This window comes from Hypanus sabinus, chromosome 7, assembly GCF_030144855.1.
Source record: "Hypanus sabinus isolate sHypSab1 chromosome 7, sHypSab1.hap1, whole genome shotgun sequence".
NCBI classification, from domain to species: Eukaryota; Metazoa; Chordata; class Chondrichthyes; order Myliobatiformes; family Dasyatidae; genus Hypanus; species Hypanus sabinus.
The window spans coordinates 3445874-3469366 of NC_082712.1; the positions used below are offsets into that span (position 1 = coordinate 3445874).

The following is a 23493-nucleotide window of genomic DNA, read 5'->3' on the forward strand; positions in this document are numbered from 1 at the left end:
CTGGTTCCCACCCCACCCTCCACTGCAGATGCAAACTGTCTCTTCGGTATAAGTCCCACCTTCCTTGAAAGAGAGCCCAATGATCCAAAAATCTGATGCCCCCCCCCCCCCCCCCCATACCAACTCCTTAGCCACGTGTTAAACTATATAATCTTCCTATTTCTGGCCTCAGTAGCACGTGGCATGGGCAGCAATCCTGAATCATAACCCTGGTGGCCACTTATCATTCTTCATACCTATATCATTGGTACCTGCATGGACCACGACCTCTGGCTGTTCGCCCTCCCACTTAAGAGTGCTGACTTGATTCAAGATGTCCCAGACCCAGGTATTGTATTGTACCATCTGGGAATGTTGTTCTCGTCCACAGAACCCCCTTTCTGTTCCCCTAATTAACAAATTCCCTGTCAGCACAGCTCACCTCTTCTTTCCCCTTTCCCTTCTGAGTCACAGAGCCAGACTCAACATTAGACCTGACCACTGTGAGCTTTCCTCACGCTTACCTTGTGGCCCTGATAGAAATGGTGGCTCTGTACTGCTCAGTTCCATTGATGGTGGCTGGTCCTAAGTCACACTCTGTGACCCTAACAGTGACACTGGTGAACTGAGCTCAGAGGTCGAGACTCAAAGGTCAAAGCCCCTGGCCTGGCTTGTCTGGAGATCAGAGGCCCGACGTCTGCGAGTCCAGACTAGAGGCTGGAGATTGGAGGCCTGTTAGCTTGAGAGTCCCACGCTGAGGACTGGAGGCACGGAGCTGACAAGCCTATGCTGCAGTTGGAGGGCTGTCTGTGTGTGTGGCAAAGAGACTTGTTATTGTTCTGCTGAACACTGTGGGCATGCTAAGTTTGTGCTGGAATGTGTGGCACATTGTAGGCACATCCTTTGGCTGGTTGTTAATTCAAATGATGCATTTCACTGTTTATTTTGATGTGCATGCGATAAATAAATGAATCAGATTCTGATCTGAAAATCTGATCATCAGCAGTGTGCATAAGGACCTTGCCATCACAGAGTTGTTGTCCTGACTCAGGATGTTTACACACATGCAGGTGCCAAGCTCTCTACAGCCAGAGTGGACGCGGAGGATGAGGGGGAGCCAGGACTGTGCACTTCCTTCAGCCCTGATATATCCATCAGCATCACACCCAAGCCTAGGGCAAGGCTCAGAAACAGGGTCATGGTGAGTGTAATGATGCATGGGCAAAAGGGGAAATTTGCAGATACGAAGCTGAGGGAACAGGAACTTTACATTGGATCCACCTTACCATCCCCATTCTTAGCAACTCAGTCCACTAATCCAAGTGGTGTGTCCGTCAGCTCACTGACCTATAAAAACATAGAATCATAGAAAACCTACAGCACAATACAAGCCCTTCAGCCCACAAAGTTGTGCTGAGTATGTCCCTACCTTAGAAATTACTAGGCTTACCTATAACCCACACAAAATGCTGGTGGAACGCAGCAGGCCAGGCAGCATCTATAAGGAGAAGCACTGTCGATGTTTCGGGCCGAGGTCCTGATGAAGGGTCTCAGCCTGAAACGTCAACAGCGCTTCTCCCTACAGATGCTGCCTGGCCTGCTGTGTTCCACCAGCATTTTGTGTGTATTGTTTGAATTTCCAGCATCTGCAGATTTCCTTGCGTTTACCTATAACCCTCTATTTTACTAAGTTCCATGTACCTATCCAGGAATCTCTTAAAAGACCCTACTGTATCCGCCTCCATTACCGTTGCCGGCAGCCCATTCCACGCACTCACCACTCTCTGAGTAAAAATCTTACCCTTGGCATCTCCTCTGTACCTACACCCCAGCAGCTTAAATCTGTGTCCTCTTGTGTTAGCTATTTCAGCCCTAGGAAAAAGCCTCTGACTATCCACAGGATGTGTCCCTTGTCATAAGACATAGGAGCAGTACGAGGACAATCAGCCTATTGAGTCTGCTTATTATCACTCGCAATCTCATTTTTCTGCCTCCTTCCCGTAACCTTTGATGCCCTGACTATCAACCTCTGCTTTAAATATACTCATTGACAGGGCTTCTACATGCACTTGTGGCAATGAGTTCCACAGATTCATATCCTCTGTCTAAAGTAATTCCTCCTCATCTCTGTTGTAAATGGACGTCCCTCTGGTCTGAGGCTCTGCCATCTGGTCCTAGACACTCACATTATAGGAAACATCCTCCCTACATTCTCTCTGTCCAGACCTTTCGATATTCCATATGTTTTAATGAGATTCCCTCTCATTTTTCTCAACTCCAGTGAGTAAGGGCGCAGAGTCATATGTTAACCCTTTAATTCCAAGAGCCATTCTTGTGAACCTCCTCTGGACCCTCTCCAATGCCAGTACATATTTTCTCAGTTAAGAGGCTCAAAGCTGCTCACAATGCTACAAATGCAGTCTGACCAATGTCTTTTAAAGTTTCAGCATTACTTCATTGCTTTCATATTCTAGTCCTCTTGAAATGAATTCTAACGTTGCAGCTGCTTTTCTTACCACTGACTCAACCTGAAAGTTAACCTTTACTGAATCCTGCACAGGACTCCCAAGACCCTTTGCTCCTTTGATTTTAAATGTTTTCTCCATTTAGAAAATAATCTCTGCTTTATTCCTTCTACCAAAGAACATAACTGTACACTTCCCAACACTTTATTCCATCTGCCACTTCTTTGCCCACTCTCTGAATTTGTTTAAGTCCTTCTGCAGAATCCCTGTTTCCTCAACACTACTTGTCCCTCCCCTATCTTCATATTGTCCCCAAAGCTATCAATTCTGTCATCCAAATCATTCACGTATAACGTGAAAGAAGCGGCCCCAACACTGATCCTTCTGAAACACTGCTGCTCAATGGCAGCCAACTAAAAAATGCCCCTTTTATTTCACTCTTTGTTTCCTGCCAATCTTCTAGCCATATTAGAATCTTTCCAGTAATACCATAAGCATCCTCATTTGTGACCTTGTCAAAGGCCTTCTGAAAATCCAAGTCCACAATATTTACTGACTTACTTTGTCTATCCTGCTTGTTATTTCTTCAAAGTATTCCAACGTATTTGTCAGGCAAGATTTCCCCTTGAGGATAGCTTATTTTATCATGTACCTGCAAGTACCCTATAACCTCAACCTCAGTAATGGACTCCAATATCTTCCCAACCACTGAAGTCAGGCTAATTGGCCTATAATTTCCTTTCTTCTGCCTCCTTCCCTTCTTAAAAAGTAGAGTGACATTTGCAATTTTCCAGAACCATTCCAAAAACTATTGATTGTTGAAAGATCATTATTAATGCCTCCATATTCTCTTTAGCCACCTCTTTCAGAACCCTGGAGTGTAGTCCATCCGGTGCAGGTGACTTATATACCTTCAGACTTGTCAGCTTCCCAAGTACCTTCTTCTTAGTAATAGCAATAACATACACTTTTGCCCCCTGACTCTCTCGAATTTCTGGCATATGGCTGATGTCTTCCACAGTGAAGAATGACACAAAATACTTATTACAATCTTCCACCATTTCCTTGTCCTCCACAACTACTTTTGTAGCTTCATTTATAAATTTTCATTTATATTTATCATTATTATTGCTATGAGCAGAGAGACAACATCTGCCGGAAGTAAATTCCTTGTATGTGCACAGGTACTTGGCGATTAAAGTCTGATTCTGATTCTGATTCTGATTATCCAGCATTCTGATATACGCTCTCGCCTTTCTTTTATGTTTGAAAATACTTTTGGTATCTTCTTTTATATTATTAGCTAGAATCCCTTAATGTTATATCTTTTCTCTCCTTATGGCATTTTTAGTTGCCTTCTGTTGGTTTTAAAAGCTTCCCAATCCTCTAACTTCCCACTAATTTCTGCTTGTATACATCTTTTGCTTTAATGCTGTCTTTGACTTTCCTTGTCATTCACGGTTGCGCCATTCTTCCTTTAGAATTCTTCTTCATCTTTAGGATGTATTTATATTGCACCTTCCAGATTGTCCCCAGAAACTCCAGCCATTGTTGTTCTGCCACCATCCCTATCTGAGCTCCTTTCCAATCAACATTGGCCAGCTCTTCTCTCATGCCTCTGTGATTCCTTGTACTGCACTGTAATACTGAATCATCTGATTTTATTTTCTCCCTCTCAAACTGCAGGGAGAATTCTGTCATATTGTGGTCAATGCTTCCTATGGGTTCCTTTACCTTAAGCTCCCCAAACAAAATTGGTTTATTACACAATACCCAATCCAGAAGTGCCTTCCCCCGAGTGGGCTCAACCACAAGCTACTCTAAAAAGCCACCTCATGGGCATCTTACAAATTCTCTCTCCTGGGATCCAGCGCTAACCTGATTTTCCCAGTCTACCTGTATATTGAAATCCCCATGACTATTGGAACATTGCTCTTTTGATATGCCTTTCTATCTCCCATTGTAATTTGTAGCCCACATCTTGGCTACTGTTTGATAGCTTGTATTTCAAGTTCAAGTTAAATTTAATTATCATTTAACAGGTTTGTTAGACAATATTTTCCCTTAAAACCATGCTGACTTTGTCCTGTGTCCTGTGTCATCAAGTACTCCATAACCTCATCCTTAACAACCGACTCCAACACCTTACCAACCCCTGAGGTTGGGCTGACTGGTCTATAATTTCCTTTCTGCTCCTTTCCTCCTTCCTTGAGTGGACTGACATTTGCAATTTTCCAGTCCTCTGGCACCAATGCCAGAGTCCAATGATTTTTGAAAGATCATTGCTAATGCATTCTCTAACACTACTTCTTTCAGAACCCTAGGGTGCATTTCTTCTGGTTGGGGTGACTTATGTACCCTTAGGTGTTTCAGCTTTATGTGCACCTTCTCCCTTGTAATAGCAACTGCACTCACTTCTCTTCCTTCACACACCACAACATCTGGCACACTGCTAGTGTCTTCCACAGTGAAGACTGATGCAAAATACTCATTTGGTTCATCTGCCATCTCCTTGTGCCATTATTATTTGTCCTGCCTCATTTTCTAGTGGTCTTATATCCACTCATATCTCTCTTTTATTTTTTACATGCTTGAAAAGCTTTTGCTATCCACTTTGATATTGTTTGCTATCTTGCTTTCGTATTTCATCTTTTCCCTCCTAATGATTCCTTTAGTTGCTCTCTAGGTTTTAAAAATTTTCCCATCCTCTGTCTTCCCACTAATTTTTGCTTTGTTTTATGCCCTTTCTTTTGTTTTTTACATTAACTTTGACTTCCCTTGTCAGCTATGGTTGACTATTTTGCCATTTGTGTATCTTCATTTTTGGAATACATCTGTCCTGCATCTTCCTCATTTTTCCCAGAAACTCACGCCATTGCTGCTCTGCTGTCACCCATCCCAGCAGCTCCTTCCAGCAATTTACTTCGGCCAACTCCTCTCTCATATCACTGTAATTTCACTTACTCCACTAAAATACTGCTATGTCAGACTTTACCTTTTCCTTATCAGATTTTAGGTTGAACTTAATCATATTGAGATCACTGCCTCCACAAGGTTCTTTTACCTTAAACTTCCTAATTACCTCCAGTTCATTACATAACACCCAATCCAGTTTAACTGAATCTGTAGTAGGCTCAACAACAAATTGCTCGAAAAAGCCATCTCGTAGGTAATCAACAAACTCACTCTCTTGAGAACCATTCCAACCTGATTTTCCCAATCGACCTGCATGTTGAAATTTCCTGTGACAACCATCACGCCTTTTCTATTTCCTGTTGTAAACTGTGGTCCACATCCCAGCTACTGTTGGGAGGCTTATACATAACTGCCATCAGAGTCCACTTACCATTGCAGTTTCTTAACTCAAACCACAAGGATTCAACATCTTCAATCCTATCACATCTTTCCACTGATTTGATGCCACTCTTTACCAGTAGAGTCACACCACCCCCTCTGCCTACCTTCATATCCCTCTAATACAATGTGTAACCTTGGACATTCAGCTCCCAACTACAACCATCCTTCAGCTACGATTCAGAGATGGCCACAACATCATACCTGGCAATCAGTAATAGTGCAATAAGATCATCTACATTATTTCTTATACTCTGTGCATTGAGATATAACACTTTGAGTACTGTATTTGCTACCCTTTTTGATTTTGCATTCCTAATGCACTGATGTTCACCTTGCTGGATGCAATTATGTCCTATCATCTGCCTGCCCTTCCTGACAGTCTGACTGCACACTATCCTTGCTTTTTTAACCATCCCTCCTATCCCGAGTTCCTTCATTCCACTTCCCATCCCACTCTGCAACAACTCTAACAAGCTTGCCCATGAGAATATTGGCCCCCTTTGGGTTCATGTGCAACCTGTCTCTTTTGTACAGGTCATACCTCCCTCAGAAGAGATCCCAATGATCAAAGAACCTGAAGCCCTGCCCTCTGCACCAGCTTCTTGACCACACACTTATCTACCAAATCATCTTATTCTTTGCCTCACTGGCGCATGGCAGAGCTAGCAATCCACAGCTTACTACCCCAGAAGTCCTGTTTTCCAGCCTACTACCTTGTTCCCTATATTCTTTCTTCGAGAGCTGCTCCCATTTCCTACCTATGTCACTGGTACCAATATTTCACTACTTCTGGCTGCTCACAAAGAAACATTTTGTGCAGCAGCTTTTGAACAGCCAATGCACTTCACTGTGAAGAAGCTTGCGTCCAAACCCTTCATCGTTATCTTGGCATAACTGGTGAAATATTCTGCTGTTTAATAGATGAGCTTTAATTGTGTTGATAGCAAGTATTACAGGAGTCATGCCTGAAAAAAGTCACTGGCTGAGGTTTCTGGTTGCGAGATGTTGATGATGAATTACACAATGGATTAAAAACAGATTTGAAATTTCTTTTTTCATAAATGCTACTAAACCAGTATGGTGACCTGTTGTATATGGTGCTCCATCTGTTGCACAAGAAATTGTGTTCCTAATTGGAATAATTTCATCCTAAGTACACGTTTTGAATATGTCATAGATTGATTATCTGTTGATAATTGTTTTTCTCTTTTTACAAAAGAGAATCTCCTAATAAACTTTTCCATTTTTGATAAACAGTGGATATGCCTCATCGTCTTGCACAGTGACTCATCCAATTGTATCCCATATTCTGATTTTTGTAGATCTGTGTGTAGTTGATACTCAAATGTCTTCCCTCATTTTGTCAACATGATGAGCTACAGAGTTATTACAGAGGGATTGATTTTAAAATACTGGTATCCATTTTGGGAACAGTGCTGAGCTCTTCTGATGCAGCAAGCATTATTAATCTCTCACCAATTATATGAGATTTTCCCCACTTCGCTATCAATTTGGAAATGTTATAAGAAGCAATGAGACCACTATCAAGGTCATTTTTAGCTTCTTGGTTAATGACTCGAGTGTGCAATACTTTCAGATGTTTCATCTTCTGGAACTGAGTAATACCATAAGTAGCCTTTTCAGGGTGTCTTGTACGGAAATGTTCCGCAATCTTGCTGGTTTAATGGCTTCATTAGACAGTACAGTATTACAAATAAGACACATGGGGTATTGCTGATCAGATGGGAACAGAATATAACCATGCTCCTGGTAGGTAACATTGTAGTGACGCACTTTCTGTAGTTCATGTTTCTGAGCAGAATTAGAATTCAAGGCTTCACCACCTTCAGACTCAGAGAGATCGTGCCCTATGCATTTATCATTAATTAAGCTAAATTAACACAATTAACACAAATTGGGAATGCCAAATGGACATCAACGACAGCAGTGAGTTGACATGGATAGGATGGTGGTAGTGAATGCAAAGGAACTGGAAGGTGAAGATGAAGACGATTACAACAGTGAAAATTACATTGATAATGATTCAGATTGGAATCTGAATGTTGGTGGGTATAGAGCTGGTGTTCAGCAAGCTACCTTTATTCCAATTGACCAATCACATAAGATCTCATAATGCCCAAAGGTGATACTTGACCGCACATATGAAGCCAAGGTTGCTTTGAACTCCTCCAGAGGAACACTTGGGATCAGCAGGTTCATTGGCTCTTGTTTCACCATTTGGTTCTGGCCAGCGCTGTATTATTGTGCAATCTGTTTTCTGTAAGTCTGTCGAAAAAGTTGAGAGGTGTACTTTATTACCAGCTGTTAAATTGTATTAACTCATTCAGTGCCCTGAGTCAAGGGGAACTGTTGGACACTGTGGTTGCTAATTTATGCGTCCCTAATAATTTCTGTTTGATAAGGTTGGACGAGATTGCCGAATTTCAGATGTGTTTTGACAATGAATGCTCACGGCCCGCAGAGCTAGTGATTCCTGTGTTCCAGAGTCTCATCCTTTTTTTGTACTAATGATTGGTCAGGTCTCGTGCCTCAAGTTAGGGTGCAGCCCCCCTCCCCCTGCTGAGAATCATTGGGAATCACTGTTTTATATTCTAGTCCTCTTGAAATGAATGCAAACATCATATTTGTCTTCCTGACACAGACTGAACCTGCAAATTAACTTTTAGGGAATCCTGCACAAGGACTCCCAAGTACCTTTACACTTCAGTTTGTTTGCATTTTCTCACCATTTAGAAAATGCCAACCCTTTCATTTCTTCTACCAAAGTGCATGACCATACACTTCCCAACACTATATTCCATCTGCCATTTCTTTGCCCATTCTCCTAATCTGTCTGAGTCATTCTGTAGCCTCTCTGCTTCCTGAAAACTATCTGCTCCTCTACTTATCTTCATGTCGTCTGCAAACTTTGCAACAAAGCCATCAATTCCATTACCCAAATCATTGACATAATGCAAAAAGAATCAGTTCCAACACAGACACCAGTAGTCACCGGCAGCCTATCAGAAAAGGCTCCCTTTCTTCCTGCACTTTGCCTCCTGCCAATCAGACAGTCCTTTATCCATGCTAGAATCTTTCCTGTAATACTATGGGCTCATAGCTTTTTAAGCAGCCTCATGTGTTGCACCATGTGAAAGGCCTTCTGAAAATCCAAGTACACAACATCAAGTGATTCTCCTTTGTCTATTTCTTCAAAGATTCCAACATATTTGTCAGGCAAGATTTTCCCTTGAGGAAACCATGCTGACTATGGCCTCTTTTATCATGTTCCACCAAGTACCCTGAGACCTCATCCTTAATAATCGACTCCAACATCCCCCAACCACTGAGATCAGACTAACTGGCCTATAGTTTCCTTTCTTCTGCCTCTCTCCATTCTTGAAGAGTGGAGTGACATTCACAATTTTTCAGTCTTTCAGAACCATTCCAGAATCTAGTGATTCTTGAAACATCATTACTAATGCCTCTACAATCTTTTCAGCCACCTCTTTCAGAACCCTGGGTTGTACACCATCTGGTCCAGGTGACTTAACTACCTTCAGACCTTTCATTTTCCCAAGAACCTTCCCTCTAGTCATGGCAACTCCACACACTTCGCCATACTGCTAGTGTCTTCCAAAGGGAAGACTGATGCAAAATGCTTATTCAGCTCCTCCACCATTCCAGGCATTTCTGCTCTAGTATCATCCCTGCCAGTGTTCCATTCCAAATAATTCTGGCCAGCTCCTCTCTCATGCCTCTGTAATTCCCTTTACTCTGCTGTAATACTGATACATCGGACTTTAGCTTCTTCTCAAATTTCAGGGTGAATTTGATCATATTATGATCACTTTTCCCCGGGGGTTCCTTTACCTCAAACTCTCTAATCCATTCTGGTTCATTGCATAACATTCAATCCAGAATAGTTGATTCTCTAATGGGCTGAAACACAAGCTACTCTAAAAAGCCATCTTGTAGGCACTCTAAAAATTCCTCGTCCTAGAATCCAGCACCAGCCTGATGTTTTCCAATCTACCTGCATATCTAACTCCCCTAACTATTGTAACATTGCCCTTTTGGCATGCATTTTCTATCTCCAGTTGGAATTTGTAGGCCACATCCTTACAACTATTTGGGGCTCTGCATGCAACTCCTATCAGGTGTTTTTACCCTTGGAGTCCTTTAACTCTGTCCACAAAGATTCATCACCCTTTGACCCCATGTCACCTCTTTCTAATGATTTGGTTTCATCTTTTTACCAACATAGCAACGGCACCCCCTCTGCGTTCCTACCTGTCCTTTTGATGCAATCTGTATCCTTCCAGCTATGCTCTCCTTTCAGCCATGATTTAGTGATGCCTACATCGTACCTGCCAATCTGCAAGTTCATATGCAGTACCTTATTCCATATTCTGCATGCATTCAAATACACCACTGTCAGTCTTGTATTCACGTTTTTCTATTTTCTTCACCCTTTACATTGTAACTCATTTTTTTGACTGCAATTTTGCCCTATCAACAGCCTCTCCTCACTATACATTACCTCGGTTTGTAAACCAGTTCCCTCATCCTCAGCACTCCGATGCTTTGTGCATTGAAGTATATGCAGCTCTGCAGACTAGTTGCACCATACTCAATCTTTTGATTCCTAATTTTGTCTGATGTCTTACCAACAACCTCATCTACAACCACAACACTAACTGTTCTCGCAGACTGGTTCCCAGCCCCTTGCAACTGAAGTTTAAACCCCACTGTGGAGCATTAACAAACCTTCCTGCTAGGGTACTAAGGGGTGTCTACCTCCCTGTAGCTCCTCTCTATGACTTCCTTATGCTCCTGCATGAGTGGAAGGTCATCGAGCTGCAGCTCCAGTTCCACACGGTGTGTCCCTCCACCCACTGTTCCTCATGGTGTGTCCCCTTGCAGCTGTAAAAAGCACTTTATTGAAAGAATGGAAATCCACTTGGAAGTGGGATTATGGGAAAACGACTGAGGAATTCAGGGTGTTATATGTCAAATATCAGATCCCCAGCAGTGGATTACAGGCTGAGATCTAATCCAGGGGTTCAAGGTTTATATATAAAATAACAGATCTCTAGGGATGGCTGAGATCTATTCTAGAGGTTCAAGTGGCTTATATAAATTACTGATCCCTGGAGGTTGGTTACAGGCTTTGATTTAATCTAGCGGTTGAGGGGCGTATATATATATATATATATATATATATATATATATATATAGAATAACAGATCCCCGGAAGTGAGTTACATACTGGGAACTAGTGGAGGGGATTGGTGGGCTTTGTATAGAATAACAGATCCCTGGAAGTGAGTTACAAACTGGGAACTAGTGGAGGGGATTGGAGGGGTTTATATAGAATAATAGATCCCCAGAAATAAGTTACAGACTGGGAACTAGTGGAGGGGATTGGGGGGATTATATACAATAACAGATTCCTGGAAGTGAGTTACAGACTGGGAACTAGTCGAGGGGATTGGAGGGGTTTATATAGAATAACAGATCCCCAGAAGTGAGTTACAGACTGGGAACTAGTGGAGGGGATTGGGGGGTTTATATAGAATAACAGATCCCCGGAAGTGAGTTACAGACTGGGAACTAGTGGAGGGGATTGGGGGGCTTTGTATAGAATAACAGATCCCTGGAAGTGAGTTACAAACTGGGAACTAGTGGAGGGGATTGGAGGGGTTTATATAGAATAACAGATCCCCAGAAGTGAGTTACAGACTGGGAACTAGTGGAGGGGATTGGGGGGTTTATATAGAATAACAGATCCCCGGAAGTGAGTTACAGACTGGGAACTAGTGGAGGGGATTGGGGGGTTTATATACAATAACAGATCCCCGGAAGTGAGTTACAGACTGGGAGCTAGTGGTGGGGATTGGGGGGTTTTATATAGAATAACAGATCCCCGGAAGTGAGTTACAGACTGGGAACTAGTCTAGGGGATTGGGGGGTTTATATAGAATAACAGATCGCCAGAAGTGAGTTACAGACAGGGAACTAGTGGAGGGGATTGGGGGGTTTGTATAGAATAACAGATCCCCGGAAGTGAGTTACGGACTGGGAACTAGTGGAGGGGATTGGTAGGTTTGTATAGAATAACAGATCCCCGGAAGTGAGTTACAGACTGGGAACTAGTGGAAGGGATTGGGGGGTTTATATAGAATAACAGATCCCCGGAAGTGAGTTACAGACTGGGAACTAGTCGAGGGGATTGGGGGGTTTATATAGAATAACAGAACCTCGGAAGTGTGTTACAGACTGGGAACTAGTGGAGGGGATTGGTGGGTTTGTATAGAATAACAGATCCCCGGAAGTGTGTTACAGACTGGGAACTAGTGGAGGGGATTGGGGTGTTTATATAGAATAACAGATTCCCGGAAGTGAGTTACAGACTGGGAACTAGTGGAGGGGATTGGTGGGTTTGTATAGAATAACAGATCCCCGGAAGTGTGTTACAGACTGTGAACTAGTGGAGGGGATTGGGGTGTTTATATAGAATAACAGATTCCCGGAAGTGAGTTACAGACTGGGAACTAGTGGAGGGGATTGGGGGGTTTATATAGAATAACAGATCCCCGGAAGTGAGTTATAGACTGTGAACTAGTGGAGGGGATTGGGGGTTTATATAGAATAACAGATCCCCGGAAGTGAGTTACAGACTGGGAACTAGTGGAGGGGATTGGGGGGTTTATATAGAATAACAGATCCCCGGAAGTGAGTTGCAGACTGGGAACTTGTGGAGGTGATTGGGGGGTTTATATAGAATAACAGATCCCCGGAAGTGAGTTACAGACTGGGAACTAGTGGTGGGGATTGGGGGGTTTTATATAGAATAACAGATCCCCGGAAGTGAGTTACAGACTGGGAACTAGTCGAGGGGATTGGGGGGTTTATATAGAATAACAGAACCTCGGAAGTGTGTTACAGACTGGGAACTAGTGGAGGGGATTGGTGGGTTTGTATAGAATAACAGATCCCCGGAAGTGTGTTACAGACTGGGAACTAGTGGAGGGGATTGGGGTGTTTATATAGAATAACAGATCCCTTGAAGTGAGTTACAGACTGGGAACTAGTGGAGGGGATTGGGGGGTTTATATAGAATAACAGATCCCCGGAAGTGAGTTAGAGACTGGGAACCAGTGGAGGGGATTGGGGGGTTTATATAGAATAACAGATCCCCGGAATTGAGTTACAGACTGGGAACTAGTGGAGGAGATTGTTCGGTTTATATAGAATAACAGTTCCCTGAACGTGAGTTACAGACTGGGAAATTGTAGAGGGGATTGGTGGGTTTGTATAGAATAACAGATCCCCGGAAGTGAGTTACAGACTGGGAACTAGTGGAGGGGATTGGGGGGTTTGTATAGAATAACAAATCCCTGGAAGTGAGTTACAGACTGGGAACTCGTGGAGGGGATTGGTCGGTTTGTATATAATAACAGATCCCCAGAAGTGAGTTACAGACTGGGAACTAGTGGAGGGGATTGGTGGGTTTATATAGAATAACAGATCCCCGGAAGTGAGTTACAGACTGGGAACTAGTGGTTGGGATTGGGGGTTTTTTATAGAATAACAGATCCCCGGAAATGAGTTACAGACTGGGAACTAGTGGAGGAGATTGTTCGGTTTATATAGAATAACAGTTCCCCGAACGTGAGTTACAGACTGGGAACTAGTGGAGGGGATTGGGGGGTTCATATAGAATAACAGATCCCCGGAAGTGAGTTACAGTCAGGGAACTAGTGGAGGGAATTGGGGGGTTCATATAGAATATCAGATCCCTGGAAGTGAGTTACAGACAGGGAACTAGTGGAGGGGATTGGGGTTTTGTATAGAATAACAGATCCCCGGAAGTGAGTTACAGACTGGGAACTAGTAGAGGGGATTAGGGGTTTATATAGAATAACAGATCCCCGGAAATGAGTTACAGACTGGGAACTAGTGGAGGGAATTGGGGGGGTTCATATAGAATAACAGATCCCCGTAAGTGAGTTACAGACAGGGAACTAGTGGAGGGGATTGGGGGGTTTGTATAGAATAACAGATCCCCGGAAGTGAGTTACAGACTGGGAAATTGTAGAGGGGATTAGGGGTTTATATAGAATAACAGATCCCCGGAAGTGAGTTACAGAGTGGGAACTAGTGGAGGGGATTGGGGGGTTTATATAGAATAACGGATCCCCGGAAGTGTTTTACAGACTGGGAACTAGTGGAGTGGATTGGGGGGTTTATATAGAATAACAGATTCCCGGAAGTGAATTACTGACTGGGAACTAGTGGAGGGGATTGGGGGGTTTATATAGAATAACAGATCCCCAGAAGTGAGTTACAGACTGGGAACTAGTGGAGGAGATTGGGGGTTTATATAGAATAACACATCCCCGGAAGTGAGTTACAGACTGGGAACTAGTGGAGGGGATTGGGGGGTTTATATAGAATAACAGATCCCCGGAAGTGAGTTACAGACTGGGAACTAGTGGAGGGAATTGGGGGGGTTCATATAGAATAACAGATCCCCGTAAGTGAGTTACAGTCTGGGAACTAGTGGAGGAGATTGGGGGTTTATATAGAATAACACATCCCCGGAAGTGAGTTACAGACTGGGAACTAGTGGAGGGGATTGGGGGGTTTATATAGAATAACAGATCCCCGGAAGTGAGTTACAGACTGGGAACTAGTGGAGGGGATTGGAGGGGTTTATATAGAATAACAGATCCCCGGAAGTGAGTTACAGACTGGGAACTAGTGGAGGGGATTGGGGGGTTTATATAGAATAACAGATCCCCGGAAATGAGTTACAGACTGGGAACTAGTGGAGGGAATTGGGGGGGTTCATATAGAATAACAGATCCCCGTAAGTGAGTTACAGACAGGGAACTAGTGGAGGGGATTGGGGGGTTTGTATAGAATAACAGATCCCCGGAAGTGAGTTACAGACTGGGAAATTGTAGAGGGGATTAGGGGTTTATATAGAATAACAGATCCCCGGAAGTGAGTTACAGAGTGGGAACTAGTGGAGGGGATTGGGGGGTTTATATAGAATAACGGATCCCCGGAAGTGTGTTACAGACTGGGAACTAGTGGAGTGGATTGGGGGGTTTATATAGAATAACAGATTCCCGGAAGTGAATTACTGACTGGGAACTAGTGGAGGGGATTGGGGGGTTTATATAGAATAACAGATTCCCGGAAGTGAATTACAGACTGTGAACTAGTGGAGGGGATTGGGGGGTTTATATAGAATAACAGATCCCCAGAAGTGAGTTACAGACTGGGAACTAGTGGAGGAGATTGGGGGTTTATATAGAATAACACATCCCCGGAAGTGAGTTACAGACTGGGAACTAGTGGAGGAGATTGGGGGGTTTATATAGAATAACAGATCCCCGGAAGTGAGTTACAGACTGGGAACTAGTGGAGGGGATTGGAGGGGTTTATATAGAATAACAGATCCCCGGAAGTGAGTTACAGACTGGGAACTAGTGGAGGGGATTGGGGGGTTTATATAGAATAACAGATCCCCGGAAGTGAGTTGCAGACTGGGAACTAGTGGAGGTGATTGGGGGGGTTTATATAGAATAACAGATCCCCGGAAGTGAGTTACAGACTGGGAACTAGTGGTGGGGATTGGGGGGTTTTATATAGAATAACAGATCCCCGGAAGTGAGTTACAGACTGGGAACTAGTCTAGGGGATTGGGGGGTTTATATAGAATAGCAGATCCCCGGAAGTGAGTTACAGACTGGGAACTAGTGGAAGGGATTGGGTGGTTTATATAGAATAACAGATCCCCGGAAGTGAGTTACAGACTGGGAACTAGTCGAGGGGATTGGGGGGTTTATATAGAATAACAGAACCTCGGAAGTGTGTTACAGACTGGGAACTAGTGGAGGGGTTTGGTGGGTTTGTATAGAATAACAGATCCCCGGAAGTGTGTTACAGACTGGGAACTAGTGGAGGGGATTGGGGTGTTTATATAGAATAACAGATTCCCGGAAGTGAGTTACAGACTGGGAACTAGTGGAGGGGATTGGGGTGTTTATATAGAATAACAGATCCACGGAAGTGAGTTATAGACTGTGAACTGGTGGAGGGGATTGTGGGTTTATATAGAATAACCGATCCCCGGAAGTGAGTTACAGATTGGGAACTAGTGGAGGGGATTGGAGGGGTTTATATAGAATAACAGATCCCTTGAAGTGAGTTACAGACTGGGAACTAGTGGAGGGGATTGGGGGGTTTATATAGAATAACAGATCCCCGGAAGTGAGTTAGAGACTTGGAGCTAGTGGAGGGGATTGGGGGGTTTATATAGAATAACACATCCCCGGAAGTGAGTTACAAACTGGGAACTAGTGGAGGGGATTGTTCGGTTTATATAGAATAACAGATCCCCGGACGTGAGTTACAGACTGGGAACTAGTGGAGGGGATTGGTGGGTTTATATAGAATAACAGATCCCCGTAAGTGAGTTACAGACAGGGAACTAGTGGAGGGGATTGGGGGGTTTGTATAGAATAACAGATCCCCGGAAGTGAGTTACAGACTGGGAAATTGTAGAGGGGATTAGGGGTTTATATAGAATAACAGATCCCCGGAAGTGAGTTACAGAGTGGGAACTAGTGGAGGGGATTGGGGGGTTTATATAGAATAACGGATCCCCGGAAGTGTGTTACAGACTGGGAACTAGTGGAGTGGATTGGGGGGTTTATATAGAATAACAGATTCCCGGAAGTGAATTACTGACTGGGAACTAGTGGAGGGGATTGGGGGGTTTATATAGAATAACAGATTCCCGGAAGTGAATTACAGACTGTGAACTAGTGGAGGGGATTGGGGGGTTTATATAGAATAACAGATCCCCAGAAGTGAGTTACAGACTGGGAACTAGTGGAGGAGATTGGGGGTTTATATAGAATAACACATCCCCGGAAGTGAGTTACAGACTGGGAACTAGTGGAGGAGATTGGGGGGTTTATATAGAATAACAGATCCCCGGAAGTGAGTTACAGACTGGGAACTAGTGGAGGGGATTGGAGGGGTTTATATAGAATAACAGATCCCCGGAAGTGAGTTACAGACTGGGAACTAGTGGAGGGGATTGGGGGGTTTATATAGAATAACAGATCCCCTGAAGTGAGTTGCAGACTGGGAACTAGTCGAGGTGATTGGGGGGTTTATATAGAATAACAGATCCCCGGAAGTGAGTTACAGACTGGGAACTAGTGGTGGGGATTGGGGGGTTTTATATAGAATAACAGATCCCCGGAAGTGAGTTACAGACTGGGAACTAGTCTAGGGGATTGGGGGGTTTATATAGAATAGCAGATCCCCGGAAGTGAGTTACAGACTGGGAACTAGTGGAAGGGATTGGGTGGTTTATATAGAATAACAGATCCCCGGAAGTGAGTTACAGACTGGGAACTAGTCGAGGGGATTGGGGGGTTTATATAGAATAACAGAACCTCGGAAGTGTGTTACAGACTGGGAACTAGTGGAGGGGATTGGTGGGTTTGTATAGAATAACAGATCCCCGGAAGTGTGTTACAGACTGGGAACTAGTGGAGGGGATTGGGGTGTTTATATAGAATAACAGATTCCCGGAAGTGAGTTACAGACTGGGAACTAGTGGAGGGGATTGGGGTGTTTATATAGAATAACAGATCCACGGAAGTGAGTTATAGACTGTGAACTGGTGGAGGGGATTGTGGGTTTATATAGAATAACAGATCCCCGGAAGTGAGTTACAGATTGGGAACTAGTGGAGGGGATTGGAGGGGTTTATATAGAATAACAGATCCCTTGAAGTGAGTTACAGACTTGGAACTAGTGGAGGGGATTGGGGGGTTTATATAGAATAACACATCCCCGGATGTGAGTTACAAACTGGGAACTAGTGGAGGGGATTGTTCGGTTTATATAGAATAACAGATCCCCGGACGTGAGTTACAGACTGGGAACTAGTGGAGGGGATTGGTGGGTTTATATAGAATAACAGATCCCCGGAAGTGAGTTACAGACTGGGAACTAGTGGTGGGGATTGGGGGGTTTTATATAGAATAACAGATCCCCGCAAGTGAGTTACAGACTGGGAACTAGTAGAGGGGATTGGGGGGTTTATATAGAATAACAGATCCCCGGAAGTGAGTTACAGACTGGGAACTAGTGGAGGGGATTGGTGGGTTTATTTAGAATAACAGATCCCCGGAAGTGAGTTACAGACTGGGAACTAGTGGTGGGGATTGGGGGGTTTTATATAGAATAACAGATCCCCGGAAGTGAGTTACAGACTGGGAACTAGTCGAGGGGATTGGGAGGTTTATATAGAATAACAGATCCCTGGAAGTGAATTACAGACTGGGAACTAGTGGAGTGGTTTGGGGGGTTTATATAGAATAACAGATCCTCGGAAGTGAGTTACAGACTGGGAACTAGTGGAGGGGATTGGTAGGTTTATATAGAATAACAGATCCCCGGAAGTGAGTTACAGACTGGGAACTTGTGGAGGGGTTTGGGGGGTTTATATAGAATAACAGATCCATGGAAGTGAGTTACAGACTGGGAACTAGTAGAGGGGTTTGGGGGGTTTATATAGAATAACAGATCCACGGATGTGAGTTACAGACAGGGAACTAGTGGAGGGGATTGGGGGGTTTATTTAGAATAACAGATCCCCGGAATTGAGTTACAGACTGGGACCTAGTGGAGGGGTTTGGGGGATTTATATAGAATAACAGATCCCCGGAATTGAGTTACAGACTGGGACCTAGTGGAGGGGATTGGGGGATTTATATAGAATAACAGATCCCCTGAATTGAGTTACAGACTGGGAACTAGTGGAGGGGATTGGTGGGTTTATATAGAATAACAGATCCGCGGAATTGAGTTACAGACTAGGAACTAGTGGAGGGGATTGGGGGGTTTATATAGAATAACTGATCCCCGGAAGTGAGTTATAGACAGGGAACTAGTGGAGGGGATTGGGGGGGTTTGTATAGAATAACAGATCCACGGAAGTGAGTTACAGACTGGGAACTAGTGGAGGGGATTTGTAGGTTTATATAGAATAACAGATCCCTGGGATCAGATGAAGTATTTTCAACTTGGAATTTGAATCTGGCTTCTTTGTTTGGACATTGACTGACTTGCTGAGCACTTTCAGGTGCACAAACTGCATTTAAGTTCAGGTCTCCAGGCATGTGTATCTGTAAACAACAGCTACTTAGCAGTAAGTTGCAGGAATCCCGTCAACGGCGTTCAGGTCTCGGCAGGACCTGGGTGATTGTGTATGGAACGAGGGCTCCTTCAAAAGGCCAGGCCTCAGGAAGGCATCAATAAGGACCCCTATCACTTAAACATCTTCTCTTTTCATTGCTGCCGTCTGGGAGGGGTACAGGCTCCTGAAAACACATACTGAATGTTTTCGGAACAGCTTCTTCCCATTCGCCATCAGATTTCTGGATGGACAATGAACCCATTTATATTATGTCACCACTTTTTTTTCTTATTTTGCTCTCGTTTTGCACAAGTTATTTAATCAGATATTATTGTAATTTGGCGTTTTAAAATTATTTATTACAATGTATCTCTTTGCGAGATAACATATTTCACGGCATATGCCGGTGATATTAAAGCTGATAAATGTGGTTACCAGATCTCACTCTTCTGGAAGTACTGACCTGTCCTGGTGAGCTGTAAGACTGGAACCTATCCTTCACCCATTGACGATATTGAGCACTCAGGAGCTGCTGCCTCACTCTGCTGTAGAACCCAGCCTAGAACTGAGCTGTCCGGTTCTAGATAGTCCGGGTAATTATAGACCAGTGAGCCTTACGTCTGTGGTGGGAAAGCTATTGGAAAAGATTCTTAGAGATAGGATCTGTGGGCATTTAGAGAATCATGGTCTGATCAGGGACAGTCAGCATGGCTTTGTGAAGGGCAGATCGTGTCTAACAAGCCTGATAGAGTTCTTTGAGGAGGTGACCAGGCATATAGATGAGGGTAGTGCAGTGGATGTGATCTACATGGATTTTAGTAAGGCATTTGACAAGGTTCCACACGGTAGGCTTATTCAGAAAGTCAGAAGGCATGGGATCCAGGGAAGTTTGGCCAGGTGGATTCAGAATTGGCTTGCCTGCAGAAGACAGAGGGTCGTGGTGGAGGGAGTACATTCAGATTGGAGGGTTGTGACTAGTGGTGTCCCACAAGGATCTGTTCTGGGACCTCTACTTTTTGTGATTTTTATTAATGACCTGGATGTGGGGGTAGAAGCGTGGGTTGGCAAGTTTGCAGAAGACACAAAGGTTGGTGGTGTAGATAGTGTAGAGGATTGTCGAAGATTGCAGAGAGACATTGATAGGATGCAGAAGTGGGCTGAGCAGTGGCAGATGGAGTTCAACCCAGAGAAGTGTGAGGTGGTACACTTTGGAAGGACAAACTCCAAGGCAGAGTACAAAGTAAATGGCAGGATACTTGGTAGTGTGGAGGAGCAGAGGGATCTGGGGGTACATGTCCACTTTCATTCCTGAAAGTTGCCTCACAGGTAGATAGGGTAGTTAAGAAAGCTTGTGGGGTGTCAGCTTTCATAAGTCGAGGGATAGAGTTTAAGAGACGCGATGTAATGATGCAGCTGTATAAAACTCTGGTTAGGCCACGCTCGGAGTACTGTGTCCAGTTCTGGTCGCCTCACTATAGGAAGGATGTGGAAGCATTAGAAAGGGTACAGAGGAGATTTACCAGGATGTTGCCTGGTTTAGAGAGTATGGATTATGATCAGAGATTAAGGGAGCTAGGGCTTTACTCTTTGGGGAGAAGGAGGATGAGAGGAAACATGATAGAGGTGTACAAGATATTAAGAGGAATAGACAGAGTGGACAGCCAGCGCCTCTTCCCCAGGGCACCACTGCTCAGTACAAGAGGACATGGCTTTAAGGTAAGGGGAGGGAAGTTCAAGGGGGATATTAGAGGAAGGTTTTTCACTCAGAGAGTGGTTGGTGTGTGGAATGCACTGCCTGAGTCAGTGGTGGAGGCAGATACACTAGTGAAGTTTAAAAGACTACTAGACAGGTATATGGAGGAATTTAAGGTGGAGGGTTATATGGGAGACAGGGTTTGTGGGCTGAAGGGCCTGTACTGTGCTGTACTATTCTATGTTCTATGTAGAATGGACTGATTGTTCTGGCAGGGAGAGGCTGATCTGAATGTGGCACTGGGTAATGTCCCTGTGTGTGGCTTTGAGGACTGGGGAGGCCAGTGTGCCATCTGATTCTCAGGTCAGTTTAATTTCACACTCATCACTTAGTTTATTGCATTTGCTTTGTGATTTCAGGTGGATGCAGAGGGTGCCCTGGATGAGCCAGTCAGGAAGGACCTTTGGGAAAAGTTGGACATATCCATAGGCATGGATCCCAGAGATCATGGAAAACAAGTAGATAATCCCAAAGGAGCAGATCGCAGCAGGAGGAAGAGTAAACCCAGGGGCTTACGTCACAGACAGAAGGAAAATAAACTCACAAGCAGAGATCCTAAAGAGCAATTGGATAATCCCAGGGGCTCTGGTCCCAAAGAGCAGACAGATGAGTCCAGAGACTGGATGCATAAGCCCATAGACACTGATCCCAGAGATGGAATGGATAAGCCCAGGGGCCCTGATTCCAAACAGCAAGTGGATGAGCCCACAGACCCCGATCCCAGGGGTCAAATGGATGAGCCCAGGGGCCCCAATTCCAGACAGCGAACGGATGAGCCCACAGACCCCGATCCCAGAGACTGGATGTATAAGCCCATAGCTGAGGCTCCTGGTCAGCGATTGAATGGACACAAGACTGCAAGGTGATGTTCCTGACTGTAGCAATCATGATGGGTCATTAAGGAGGTGGGGGAGGAAAGGGCAGTGGGCACTATGTTTTTGTAGAGATACAGCTCAGAACAGGCCCTTCAGGCCCACCATGTTGCAGTGCCTAGCAACCCACCGATTTAACCTGATAATCTACAATAACCAGCTAACCTAACTGGTATATCTTTGGACTGTGGGAGGAAACCCATGTGCACAAGGGAAGGACATACTCTGGAACTGTACTGCAGACTCTGACGTCCCACACTGTAATGATGCACCAGCTGCTACACTGCCATGGCGTCCCAGTGTCTGAGCCTCGGCTGGTGCTATCTGTTGCCGGGTGCTATACATTCTGATGTCAGAGGAGTGTTCCGTGCTGGAGGGACTGACTGACTGGCTTTGTGCAGGCACACAGACACCTTTGTAGCCTTTGCATCTTGTGATGGTCAGTGCAGCAGGCTGGGGCTTCTAGGCTCCCTCAGTTACTGAGGCGCTCTATTGTTCAGGGTCAACCACGGCTGTTGTGTGCAGGCTGTCTAAGTGATATTCAAGCCAGAGCAGTACGGTATGGAGAGCAGGTTCCCCCTCACCATGCAGCGATGGATCCGAAGGAACGACTGACACCGATACAGTTGGGCACCAGCAGTATCACAGGTGGTGCCAGTCAGCGCTAAACTGTCTTAGGGACCCCTGCTCTGGACCTTTCCTTGGGGTTTACTCCCAAAATGTTCCTCGTGAGTGGGTATAGCCGCAAGGCACTGGAGGTTTAAGATCAGTTGTTGTAGGTGACTTGCCAACCATGGCCGACAAGCCCCATCTGCCCAAAGTGCATCTCACTGGGGTTTCTAGGATTATGGGTAAATACAGGGTGACACTTCCATTGCACTTTGGCTGGGCTGCCGGTCACCTGACCAGTACTGAGCTCCCGCTGTTGCTATGGAGATGTAGTCACCACGGTAATCAAACAGGCTGAGCTCAACAGAGAAGTCACAGGCAATCCATCCTTAGAGGTTCAGGCAGGTTACTTGCAGGAAGCCAGTGAGTGGCGAACAGTTTAACCAAACTTCCCTCAACAACACCCCCCCCCCACCCCCACCTCCGTGTCTGCAAACACAGTTAACTCCCACCTTCCCAGGCCTGCACGAGCATTACAGCATGGCAGCTGCAGTGGTGTGGATCAGCAAAGGCTGAACATGGGCATGGAGACAGGGTTGGCAGTATGAGGATGTTAGTGTGGGGAAATGATGGGGGGATTATGTGGGCTGCGGTGAGGAGAAAGAGGAAGGTGTGTGCTTGGTCGATTGCATGATGGAAGTGACGGTGAGGATGGTGTGTGTGAGAAGGGAAGGGGATAAGGAATATGGCTGGAGAGATTTGGGACTGGTCTGTGGGGGGGGAGTGTGTCAGTTGGGTGGCAGAGTATTGGAGTATCGTGTTCACTTCTGGTTGTCTCATTACAGGAAGATGTGGAAGCCTTAGAGAGGGTGCAGAAGAGATGTACCAGGGTGCTGCTTGGATTAGGGGCATGTGTCATAGAAACATAGAAAATTTACAGAACAATACAGGCCCTTTGGCCCACAAAGCTATACTGAGCATGTCCTTAACTTAGAACTACCTAGGCTTACCCATAGCCCTCAATTTTTCTAAACTCCATGTACCTATCCAGGAATATCTTTAAAGACCCTATCGTTTCCGCCTCCACCACCGTTGCCGACAGCCCATTCCACGCACTCACCACTCTGCGTAAAAAAACCTACCCCTAACATCTCCTCTGTACCTACTTCCAAGCACCTTAAAACTCTGCCCTCTCGTGCTAGTCATTTCAGCCCTGGG

The 23493-nt window shown here is 44.8% G+C and overlaps 1 protein-coding gene across 10 annotated transcripts in view; it reads left to right on the plus strand.

The window, feature by feature from the left end:
• Positions 1–23493, plus strand: part of cplane1 (ciliogenesis and planar polarity effector 1) — a 375338-nt gene that overhangs the window by 224946 nt on the left and 126899 nt on the right. For all 10 annotated transcript variants that reach the window (XR_009512997.1, XR_009512998.1, XM_059974072.1 and 7 more), the window contains exons 29-30: positions 1050–1180; positions 21154–21656. Coding sequence is in view for 8 of the 10 variants with exons in the window: in XM_059974072.1 (XP_059830055.1) it covers positions 1050–1180; positions 21154–21656 (634 nt within the window). In the remaining 2 variants the exon portion in view is untranslated. The remainder of the gene's footprint in view (positions 1–1049; positions 1181–21153; positions 21657–23493) is intronic.